The sequence below is a fragment of the Canis lupus genome, chromosome 5 (genome assembly GCF_003254725.2).
Source record: "Canis lupus dingo isolate Sandy chromosome 5, ASM325472v2, whole genome shotgun sequence".
NCBI lineage: Eukaryota > Metazoa > Chordata > Mammalia > Carnivora > Canidae > Canis > Canis lupus.
The window spans coordinates 24,096,494-24,109,502 of NC_064247.1; the positions used below are offsets into that span (position 1 = coordinate 24,096,494).

Below are 13,009 nucleotides of genomic sequence, written 5' to 3' on the forward strand. Positions count from 1 at the left end.
TAACCTTTATATCTTGTTCAAGTCCATCCGAATAAGTATGTTCATAAATCATATACTTAACCTTTTGGTGATAAGGCTATTTTCTTAACAGTACAACTGAGAAATCGCATGCCACTTACAGACTCTCATTTTTATTGCGATCCTCTGAGGTAAACATAGTGGGAAATATTTTAGCCACCCAGTGACACAAACGATGAACTAAAAAACACAACAACAAACATACGATCAAAATTTTACTGTTAGAAAAAATATATAACTTTATGTCCTTAAAGGCATTATCGAAGGTTAATTTTGAAAAAGTATGAATAAGAAGCTTCTACTATAACCTTGTAAAATTCAGTATATCTTAAAGAACATAATCAAAATTAATGTCATCACATTTATATAAAAATAAAGTTATAAGGGCGCCTGGGTTGCTCAGTGGTTAGGCACCCAACTCTTTGATTTTGGCGCACGTGTTGATCTCAGGGTCGTGAGTTCAAGGTCCACATTGGACTTTGTGCTGGGCATGGAGCCTACTTAAAAAAAAAATACAAAATAGGGGATCCCTGGGTGGCTCAGTGGTTTGGTGCCTGCCTTTGGCCCAGGGCGTGATCCTGGAATCCTGGGATCAAGTCCCACATCGGGCTCCCTGCAAGGAGCCTGCTTCTCCCTCTGCCTGTGTCTCTGCCTCTCTCTCTCTCTCTCTTTCTCTCTCTCTCTCTCTCTCTCTCTCATGAATAATAAATAAAATCTTTTTAAAAATACAAAATAAAAATAAAATATTAAATGACTTTATTATTTTTTAAGATTTTATTTATTTATTCACGAGAGACACAGAGAGAGAGGCAGAGACACAGGCAGAGGGAGAAGCAGGCTTCATGCAGGGAGCCTGACGTGGGACTCGATCCCGGGTCTCCAGGATCACGCCCTGGGCTGAAGGCAGCGCTAAACTACTGAGCCACCCAGGCTGCCCAAATGACTTTATTTCTTGAAGAGGGGCCTCAACAGCTCTAATTATTATTAGACTGTAAAATGTTCTATAAAAAAACTGACTCGTATTCTCCCTTCAGTTTTAGATGATTTAGATCACAAACTGGCTCAGGAACAATGTTCAAGCTCGGTGAAGACCGCAACACCTCTTAACTACAGATCAAAAACACAGTTCAGTCACTTTTGTTCTAATATCACAGGACAGCACAAAAACCACCATAATGGACCTTCTAACATGTCTATCTATGACATCCTAAGACCAGGAGCCCCGAGGGAAGGTTTTAAAACTTTCTCTCCTAGAACAAGAACAATTTATGATATGTACAGGACAAGGGAGCCCAGACTCTTAAAAGAAGATTATGTGCAAAAGAATACCTTTGGTAGTACTTCTCTGTGTTTTGACAGCAGACAACAATCAGCTTCACCAGCCACAAGATATTTCACAGCAAGAAGCTTACATTTTCCAGCCATCACTCAGAACAAGAGTGGGTTTATACCACCAAGATACCAGCAGAGCCCAAAGAGGATTCCTCTCTCATCCATCATATGGAATAGATCAGACTCTTCTGGAGATAGGCAGCCCCAGGAAGAGTTCCTGAGGGCACCATCACCAATGGAGATTGACACTGCTGACCAGTACATGTATCCCAAATTTTTTCAGGAGAATAGGAGATGTGAATTTTACCATTCACAGAGTATTCACCCAAGTGTTCATTTTAATGCCCCCATGGATAATGCAATGAGTCCTGACCCGTTTGAGAACTCAGAGAATATGCCATTCTACCATCAAGAAAACTCATTTGCTAGGTCTTTCTCAAGCAATACCTTTGGACGAACCAGGGAACAGAGATTTAGACAAAGTCCTTTTTGGGACCAACAGGAAGAACATTCTTCCTGGTCTGACTTCCATCAAAGCAGGTATCCATTCACTGCTTCTGACAGAGACTTCGAAATGATTTCCATTGAAGCAAATAATACATTAGCTGCCCATGGCCACAGTGTTCCTTCTCAACACTGGGGATCATTTTCTCCTGGTTACAGAACACATACATTCAGAGATCAAGCAGAGCCACATTCCTGGCAGTTTGATTCTCAAATGTCCACTCTGGAGAGTATGGAGGTGTCACAAGGTAATGGAAGCCAGTCGACTCATTTCAGCACACCAAATGTTTGCCCTATGACAGGGCCAAGCTATCATATCAAATCTGGGAGGTCAGTAGGTCAACAGGGCAGTCCTCCCACAGATATACACATAAACAAAGAACCTTACTCATTTGAAATTGCTCAGACTCTAGCATCCCCATTTAAAACTTCCTTCTCCCAAATTTCTGATGACAGAACGAATCCTCAGAGTCCTGTCTTTCAGAATCCCACAGTCACTGTGCAGAAAATTGAGTCTGCCTCTCTTCCAATAAAAACCTATACAGAAGTCACTGTGACCAAGAGGATTTCTGTTGGTTCTCCACCTCTTACTGAGAGCCCACCCAATATCTTGGTCACAGAAGTGAATAATGAGAAAGACTTGAATGAATCTATTTTGGAAGAAGACAAACAGCTAAACAAGAAGGACCAGACAAACATGACAAGTGAAATACCCCAACATGACTCACAGACTGTAATCTCTAACCCTTCCCCTGATGCTCGAAATCCCCTCTCCCAGGACTCAGCCAAGAACAAAGGACTTGCTCTTAACACACCTACCACTGTAAGTTCCAGAAGGTCACCCGGAGTTGTTTCTAGGAAAGAGATATCCAAAATTCATATATCACACAGAGATAAATCCAATGAACTAAAAAAAGATAAGAGTTATACTGGGAGTAGAAGAGTTGGCTCAACAACTTCCCTTCCTTTCATTCAGGAAAGCAGAACAACATCTTTTCCCAGCTCAAAGCAAGGTAGTCACCAGGAAGTAAGAGTAAGCAATGAAGATATTTCAGGCATTATTAGAAATAACCACTGGAGCTCTGAACTTGCTGATAATCAAAATGCACAGTCTCCAGAAAAACCTGCTAGTTTAGATACCAAGGAAGAACAATGTGCCACAACTCATTCTACGAACCGTAGCAAATCAGCTGCTAGTCACAAGATCCCATGTGATCCTTTAGGTCTGTCCTCAGGTATACTACCTGATTCCTCACCATCGAATAATTCTTTCCTTGATGCACTGGTGATTCCTTCTACAATGGTGTTCTCTAGGAACAGTCCTCCAGGCAAGGATCCATCTCTGGGAGAAAGAGAACAAAAAGACAATGATAGCAAAACCCAAAATGATCAGTTTGCTTTAAGCCCCTCAGAAAACCAAAAGAGTAATGCTAATTGTATGCTTGTACATAATGAGGAGGTTGATGCTGTCAGAGGCCGTTCTCACCGTCCTTTCACAGATGGAAAAGAAAAAGGAAAAATAAGACGATGCATATCCTGTTTTGAAAAGTTAAGTAAAACGGAAGGTAGGTCAGCACCTTCAAGTGATAATAGTAACCTCATTGAGATGAATCAAAGCAATTCCAAATGTCCTAAGGTTCATACAACTTACCACAGCTCACCAAGATCAGCCAGTTTTCTCATCAATAACAGAAAGTCGGGAGGTAAGATAATGGCTTCTTCATTTAGGAATGAACCACTTCCATTCCAAATCAAAAATAATGTGGAAGACCCAACAGGGAAGTACACATCAAACAAATTCAGTTCCAGTTCTTTGGAGTCAGAAAGCAAATATTCCAAAGCAGTTTCAGACTCAATCTCAGTAGCACCTGAAGCCACAAAGCAGATGACAAATATGAAAACCATTGGATTTGCTTCTGTTAGAAAAGGACCACTTCCGTTCCTCATCAAAAGGGCTGTGTCATGTCCTTTAGGGGTACCAGATGCCTCAAATGGGAAAGATGAAAGAGAAAAATGCTTGCTTTCAAACACAGATGCTTCTGCTCTAACACTAAAACCTTGGGAGACAATCATTAGCCCTCTAGAAAATAACTCCTCTGTTAGAGATTGTTCTTTACCCAAAAGACACCACCAAAAGGAAAACTTTCGAGAAGGCACTGAAAAAGATGGTAAAATTACTACCTCTGGGATAGGTCTATTTTCCCTTTCAAGTGAAGACCCTTTACCTTTTACTTCAGACATGTCAATAAAAGAAAGTGGGAAAGCATTACATAAATTTAAGACTACTAGCATGTTTTCCGTTTCTGGTGATGAAGATAATGTAAAATGTCTTGAGGTGGTTTCAATATATTACACTCTACCAAGGAAATACAGCAAAAAATTCTGTGACATTCTTGAACAGTATACACAGCAAATCGATTCACTTACAGAATCAACTAAAGTGGAGACTGAAACATTTCCTAGTGCTTTTGAAAAGGACAAACTAAATTATTCTACACAGGAGCAGTCTGGAACATCTTCTTCCAAAGGTCTAGAGGTGCTGGTCAGCTCAACTCAGGAGAAGAGCCATTGCCTTTCTCACACCACTGAGGATATGACTGCTTTACCAGGCCTCAGGCCCTCCAAGCCAACGTTACAGGAGATGGCTCCTGAGACAGGTGTTACCTCTCACAAAGGAGAATCGAAAACTAGAGAGATTTCCCCAGATAACTTCACTCAGACACCTGTAGGTGATTCACAAAGCAGAAAGGAGAAAGGGAAAAAATGGCAAAGTGAAACCCTGCATCCTTCATCTATGCTTCAGGTAAAAAAAGGTACAGAAGAGAAATCAGAAAATTGTCAACAGTCCATTAAATCAGGTAACAGTGGTCCTTCTAATCTTCCGGCTCATTCGGAAGAGGATGCTGGAAATTCCCAAACCATAAGAAGTTCCGGGGAGTGTGCAGGGTGTGGGATGGCCATTACAGCTACTGAAACTGCAGAATGCCTTCAGAAAGCTATCACAAGTGTAGGTATGGTTGGAAGCACCAATGGATTGCAGCCTGGGCAAGTAAGTGGGGAAATTGGAACAGATTTCCAAAAAGAGACTAATAAAGCACTTTCTGACTTGGAAAGCCAAGTTTTTGCCCTTATGCCAGCTTTGCATAAACTACAGCTTGACGAAGGGACTTGTTCAGGTGAACCAGATTTAGACACTTTGCAGTCTGAACCTCAAAGGAGTCAGGAGATAAGGATGACAGAGGATGGCAAAGCTGAAGACGAAAGGCAGAAGTGGGCATGGGATCAACCTTCATTTCCTATAGGAAGCAACAAAAATAAGACCAGCGTGGATAACCCAGAAAAAGGGAAAAACAGATCTTTCGTTAAACACAAATTGGCAGCCATGTCCAAAGCAAGCAGAAAATTCCCAGCTAAAGATTTAAGCCCCAGAAGACATGTAGCTACCATCTTCCCCCAAAGTGGGAACAGTTCTGCCTCTGGCAGTCTATCTCTTGGCACACCTGAGTGCAACCCGCTGTCCCCTGAGCCTACTCGAAAGTCCATAGACTCCAGCAATGAATGCAGGTTGAGTAGTGATGGAATGGATGTGGAGAAATCAGAGAACTCTCTCCAGGTTACTGTAACATCCAACCGAGAAGCTTCTACACGTTCAAGCAATCAGAATTCTAATGGCATTTCACAACTATGTCAGAAGGAGTCTAAAAATATCTCAGAATCATCATCACAGTATCAGAAGTCTAAAGATGTAGCAGCAGCTCAGACTTTGGAAAGAGAGTCAGGAGACTTGGCCCAACCCACATTCACCAGCCTCGGGGAAACAGACTCCTCTGACCCTCAGGGAAGACTGAACCCTCCTTTTCCATTGGAGCCTGCAGAGAAATCCAGAGTAAGCATCCCACTGGCCACTTATCACCAACAACAAAGAAGTGCTTCATTTCTGGAGTGGGAGCCTGAATCCCACTCCTATCGTTCAAACAGTTTAAAAAGCATCAATGTGCATGGTCATCTGGTACGCAAAAGTCATCCTCCCAAAGTCAGGGAGCGCCATTTTTCTGAGAGCATGTCTATTGACAATGCCCTCAGTCACCTGACCCTTGGGAATGAATTCTCTAGCGATAGCAGGTACAGTCGAAGATTCAGATCCTTTTCTGAGCTTTCTTCCTGTGATGCAAATGAAAATCGGACTTTGTGTAGCAGCAGGACAAAAATGGGTCCCAAGTTTTCAACATCTATATCCCGACCCATTGACTATGGAATTTTTGGAAAAGAACAACAGTTGGCTTTCTTGGAGAATGTAAAGAGGTCACTCACACAAGGAAGATTATGGAAGCCAAGTTTTCTTAAGAACCCTGGCTTCCTGAAAGATGGTGTAACTAACCCTCCTAATCCAACAGAGCTATCAAGCTCAAATTCTCCTAGCAACCAGATGCCAGAAGATGCCTTATCTCCAAGTGCACCACTTAATATCTATGAAGAGAATCCAGGAGACTCAGATTGTGATACAGACACGACCACGGATGACGAATACTATCTGGATGAAAATGACAAAGAGTCAGAACTGTGAGCCCTCTTCAGTAAAATGCATAACCTTTCCTCCAAAAGCTTGTGATGGAAATAAAGTGTAAATGTGTATGCCCTTGAGAAGGACAGTATAAAAAAGATCTGGTCTGAGCAGCACCTGTTCTGAAAAACCCAAATTCACTTTCCTCCTTTCCCCACGCCATATACCTATGCTTTCTAAATTCTAGAATGAATGAATTCTTATTTGGGGGGATTCTCTACTGTTTGCTCTCTGTGTATATATTCTTGGCCTCTCTCCCCTCCCCCGACTTAATCTCTAATTCACTGTCCAGTTTTGGCTTTCTGCTTTACTTTCTCCCTAACTTTTTTACACCTTTCATTGTGATTTACAGCCCTAATATCCCAGGCACATGCCAAACTAATAGCTTGAGTAAGTTATTAGTTACAAATTTCTGTATTGCCCCTTCCAATCCACACCCTATATTCATGACATTAAATAAAGTGTAGGGATGATGACAATGGAGGATATGTTATCCTTCTGTTTGACCTAGAATTTAGGAGGTTTAGGGTTGGTGGGTGTTATTTTTCCTTTCAAACAAAGATAAGGGAAGTTTCATAAGGGCACTCTGTTAGATCCATAGTGAAGCCAGGGAGGCAGATGTTTGATGTATTTATTGAAGTTATAGATGAGAAGCTGAATCCCTATTAAGCCAAAAATATTAGTACCACTTAGGAATACCTTTGAAGATATTTGTAGGGATTAGCTGACTTGGTAAATAACTATGTTATTACTATCCTGAATTTTAATCAAGTCAAGGACTCAGGCCAGGTAGCATGATGGTACAGAAGGTGGCTTGGCCACAGAATTTCCTGTTTAGGAAGTGAGCATGACTGGGGATGCAGGTAAATAGACATCCTTCACGGGACTGGCATCCTCACTGCAGCCCTCTCCCTAACTGGTTTTCCCCGCTTCTCTGGGACTACTCATTTCTGGATTTTCTTTATTTGCAGGATAGAACACTTTATTTCATGTGGACATTTTAGTTATGAATATCAAGCAGTAGCTTTGGCCAAGCTCCTAAAATCCTGCTGACTCAGATCAGACACACCCGCATTCACTGGCTTCTTTGCAGAATAACTTACCAAACCCATGGGAAGTTGTAAGGCAGAGCTTCTAAGGACATATCACTATGATTCCTTTAATAATTTATCTAAACTAAATACTCTTCATACCCACTGATAACTTGTTTTTCTAATTCTTTAGCTGCCAGACAGAACTTCTGGAACTTGCCCTCCTTATAGGATAAACACCAATAGATGGCAATGAAGATAATTCTCTAGAACTACAGAAAACTGCCATCTGGGATCTTAGCGCTACTAAGGTCCCCAGGAGTGGATTTCATTAGGATTGCTTTATATTTGCTTCCTGATCCAATTCTGTTTCCTATTTTTCTCACCTAGTCTGTTTCATCCACATAAATTAAGGATAATGATAGTGTTGGTTAAGCATACAGAGATCTGGAACTGATAGAAATGCAAGAAAGAACTATGTTATTTTTATCCTCCTAACCATTGCTATGCCTGGAAGCAAAATACCAGGGGTGGTTACATCCTTCCCATGAAACTCAAAACTAATAAACATGTGGTAACTAACATGAAAGCTATTCCTTAAATCTGTAAATTGTTTTAAAGTCCAGGCTCTGACCAATATCAAGCTGAAAGAGACTGATAAAAGGATTTTAAATCAACTGTTCTGAATATTTCAATTTAAATGGTAAAGAATAACATTATATTCTTTTTTAATTTATGTTTGTAGATTCTACCTTTCCCCTTCCCCTACTATTTATCTGATTATTTAAGTGCAATTTTCATAAACCACAACTTATGCTTCCCATATAACTTGAAAATAGAGTTTACATTTTAATATTAAGCTTCTTAATTTTTGAAAAACAATCAGCTCCCAAGTTCCATTTCAGTAAATACTCAGAGTTACATGTATGTTACAAAAGGTGAAATGAAGTTAGCTTATTTTTCACTGAGTTTAGGATATATCAACAGTCAGTTAAGCTGAGAATAAACAATTACTCTGAGACCTTCCTTCTCTAGATTCTCTAGAATCTCCTATTTGAATTCAAAGGTAATTAGTGACTGATGCTCACTCACACTGTTTGTAATGTTTGCTTGTTGGCCTGGCTCAAGAATCAAGGAAACAGAAAATTCATAAAAATAGTACCTTCTAGGGGTACATGGATGGGTCAGTTGGTTGGGCATCTGACTCCATTTCAGCTCAGGTTGTGATCTCAGGGTCGTGGGACCGAGCCCCATACCAGGCTCTGTGCTCAGCAGAGAGTCTGCTTGAAGATTCCCTCTCCCTCTGCCCCTCTCTCTTCTCTCCCTCTCTCAAATGAATAAATAAATCTTTAAAAAAATACCCCAGCACCTTCTATAGTTTTATACTTTTATAGAATACTTCGTTAAAGAAGTAGAGCAAATTTCTATGTATTTTAACATATAAATCGCTGCTTTTTAGTAGTCATTTTTGGTACAGCTATAGTAATTTATAATAGTCATTTTTATGCCCCTTACTGTGTTCTAAAGAATATAGTCATTATTAAAATAAATATCCACATAAATGGAGTAAATCATGAGGGAATCCATTTTAATAAGTACCTTTAAGTTATTAACTTGTTTAGATAATGGACTTCAATTTTACACTGTAAAGTTTATTTAAAATGGGCCTTGGGCCCCTGGTTGACTCAGTTGATAGAGTGTATGACTCTTGATCTTGGGTCAAGTCTTGATCTCAGGGTTGAGAGTTTTAAGCCCAGCATTGGGTTCCACACTGGGCATGGAGCCTACCTGGAAGCGGGGGCGGGGGGGCAGTTAATGAGATTATTTTAATTTTTAGAGACCTCCTTCTAAATAATTTACTCCCTTACATTTGTAAATACATTGATGTTAATAAAACTTCCAAAAAAAAAAAAAAACTTCCAACTGCTACTAACAAGGTTTTGACTGATTAAAAGTGGATAAAAACAGTTTTGTGTAGAAGGTAAATGTATGCCTGTACTAGAGGTAGTGAAAGTAAGTCCACTTAGGTTACAATGAAGATGGAAATAAAATGGAAGAACTCCCACCCCCATAAAAGCACTCTATGGAATGCCAGAAGGTTAAAGAGGACTTACTGGTAAGAGTTTATGGTTAACAGTAGTGATGATGCTTTAGAATATCCCATTTACATGTGTAGGATAAATATGTAAATATTTTACTTTCCCAGCAAGTTTCTGAACGTATTACCACTCGGGGGCTCTTTGTGACTGGTACACCTGTGTTTCTGAAACAAGCCTTATGCACTTTTGTTAAAATGTCAAATAATACTTTTATGTAATTGTTCTCAATCTTGTTCTGTAGATAAAAGTGTTACAAGACAAGGTGCCAACTTAGAACAATGCCTGTGTTGAAATAAATGATTTAAACAGATGTGCTGTTTGACTTGGTTTTTATTCCCATCCTCAAATGATTATTTTTCAGTGTGAAAGTTTCAAGAAAAATGCTAAAAAGGCACTGGGGTGAGGGAGTCCAAAAGCATGCAAACAAATCTCTCTGGTTATTATTGAATGAAATAAGCCACATGTAGTTTCAAAAAAACACAGTGACTTGCTTCTCTCTTCTTTCATTTGTACTCAAAAGCCATCAGCCAACACATGAAGATTGTTCTATCTGGTTGCATAACAGAGGAGGAATGAAGAAGGTCTGGCATTGCTCTGTGAGAAGAGGGAACTCCATGGAGTTGGTTTTTCCAATGCCCAGGGGCTCTGATGAAAGATAAACAGCGCTTTCCAGTTGAAATATAACACGTACATTTTTTTTAATTTACTTATTTATGAAAGACACGGAGAGAGAGAGAGAGAGAGAGAGGCAGAGACACAGGCAGAGGGAGAAGCAGGTTCCACGCAGGGAGCCTGATTCGGGACTTGATCCCGGGACTCCAGGATCACACCCCGGGCTGAAGGCAGGCGCTAAACTACTGAGCCACCCAGGGATCCCCTAACACATACAATATTAAACAATTAATAGATTCATACTAATCTTTTAAAAAATTATTTATTTATTCATAAAAGACACAGAGAGGCACAGAGATATAGGCAGAGGGAGAAGCAGGCTCCCCAAAGGAAGCCTGATGTGGGACTCGATCCCAGGACCTGGGGATCACACCCTGAGCCAAAGGCAAATGCTTAACTGCTGAGCTACCCAGGCATCCTGATTTGTACTAATCTTATATCTTTTCTAGAAAAGCAACCCAAAGGCAGTTTCTCTACCAAGGACAGGAGAGTGCTGTCATCTTGAATATGTGCAGTATTTTATTAAAATTTAAAATATATTGGGAAAGCCAGGATTTTCAGTTGTAGACTAAATATAATCTTCTCTAGATGGCTGAAATAAAAAAGGACTTATTAAAGCGTGTGCAGTTTGCTCTCACACACAATGACAGGGCTGATGAAATGGATATTAAGTTGAAAATCCAGCAGTAGTTTCTCAAACAATACCATAGAATTGGACTTGCCATGGGAGTCACTGTCTGTTACAACCAGGAAGGTTCAGATTCAGGAAAGAACCAAGGCACTGAATCACAATATTCATTTGCCCCAATCACTCCACTGGTAATAAGACCACGAGTGTATATAGACTTATCCATAAGAATTTGTATTTGCTACAATATTTGTTGTGGCAAAATCTGAAAACAAAGTGAACACTTGATAAGAAAGGACTACCTATTAAAAAAAAAAAAAAAGAAAGGACTACCTATTATGGAAGATCCACATATGTGATATTACGCAGCCATTAAAAAGGATAAAGTAGAACTGTATTAAGTTAACCTAGGAGAATTTGCATGAGATACTATTGAGTGAGGAAAGCAAAATCTCATTTTTTTTATAAAGCATTAATCAAAAAATTTGCACATGCATGTGTACATCTGGAGGGATACATATGAGGCTATTACGTCAGTTGCTACCTGTGCCCAGGTGGCGATTGGGAGGTGGGTTCAACAAGGGGAGGGAGAGCAGCATACTTACATTGGGAGAAGCAATCTGCCGTGCGTCTTGAACATTTTTGCTGGATATACCAAGAATGTTAAGTCCTTGATCACTTTTTACACATGCCATTTCTTTCTCCTTTTTTAATTAAAGATTTTATTAAGTAATCTCTACACCCAGCATGGGGCTTGAACTTATAACCACAAGATCCAGAGTTGCACACTCCACTGACTGAGCCAGCCAGGTGCCCCACACGTGCCATTCCTTTTTTTTTTTTTTTTTTTTTATGTGCCATTTCTTAGGCCTGTGTTGGCAGCAAGCAGTCTTGAAGGATGATAACATCTCCCCGCTGGACAAAAGCAGGACTAATTTCCCATACTGGGAAATCAGTCATCCCCTGAATTCAGTGAGCTTCTCTTATAATGCAACCCACTTCACACATCCATAATGGGCTGTTTGCATTGTCCCTACCAGACTTAGGGGCTATATGTCTGCTGGGGCTGTCATAACAAAATACCACAGACTGGGAAGCTTACAATAGAATTTATTCCCTCCCAGTTCTGGAGGCTAGAAGTCCCAGATCAAGACATTGACAGGTTTGGTTTCTCCTGAAGCCTCTCCCTTGGACTGTCGATGACTGCCTTCTCACTGTACTCTCACTTGGTCTTTATTCTGTGCCCAAGCATTCCTGGTGTCTCTCTGTGTGCATAGGTTTCCTCTTTTTATAAGGACACCAGTTAGACTGGGTTGAGGCCCCTCCTACTGGTCTATTTTACTTAATCATGTCTTTAAAGGCCCTATCTCCATTATTCTAAGGTAATGGAGCTTATTGCTTCAACATACAAATTATGGAGAAATGCAATTCTGCCCATAACAGGGGACATGGGGGGAATAATCCAACACAAACCAACATGAAACTCTGACAATGAATAATCAAGTCCTTTGTCTCTGACCCAGGAGTCTTGTGTCTTATAACAGCATCCATGAAACAGGCTAACCTGTTAGCTTGCAAGAGGCTACAATCCCAGACCCTCCACACCCATATTTTAGAATCCACCACACTGTCTCTTTGTCTTTCTTCTCCACTAAACCACAGGAGGTGTAAAGTCCAAGTATAATATCTAAAACAGAGTAAACATTGAATATGTATTTGAAATTTGATTTATGATAAAGAATCTAGTTAAGGCATTGGTAGATCTAAAGAGATAAGCTTTTATTTTTTTTAAGATTTTTATTTATTTATTCATGAGAGATGGAGAGGGAGAGACAGAGAAGCAGGCTCTATTCAGGGAGCCCGACATGGGACTCGATCCCAGGTCTCCTAGATCACACCCTGGGCTGAAGGAAGCATTAAACCACTGAGCCCCCCAGGCTGCCCAAGAGATATGCTTTTAAAGATCTGGATTACAATGAGAAAGAAAACAGATTGTTACAGATTCTAAGAAAGGGTTCAGATTCGATTATACGGCTTCCTTGATATGTTCTCAAAAAATACTGGGTGTTACCGCAAGGATTATGTACTATATAGTAGGCCATATTTTACTATGGTCCTATACCAGCCTAATCCTCAGATTATTTCTGTGGGAATTTGTTAAAGT

General features: G+C 40.2%; 1 protein-coding gene across 6 annotated transcripts in view; it reads left to right on the plus strand.

The window, feature by feature from the left end:
• Window positions 1-9,855, plus strand: part of EXPH5 (exophilin 5) — a 92,930-nt gene extending 83,075 nt beyond the window's left edge. For all 6 annotated transcript variants that reach the window (XM_049110005.1, XM_049110003.1, XM_025465624.3 and 3 more), the window contains one exon: window positions 1,053-9,855. In XM_049110005.1, the coding sequence (XP_048965962.1) occupies window positions 1,053-6,418 (5,366 nt within the window). In that variant the 3' untranslated portion in view covers window positions 6,419-9,855. The remainder of the gene's footprint in view (window positions 1-1,052) is intronic.
• Window positions 9,856-13,009: the final 3,154 nt, after the last annotated feature.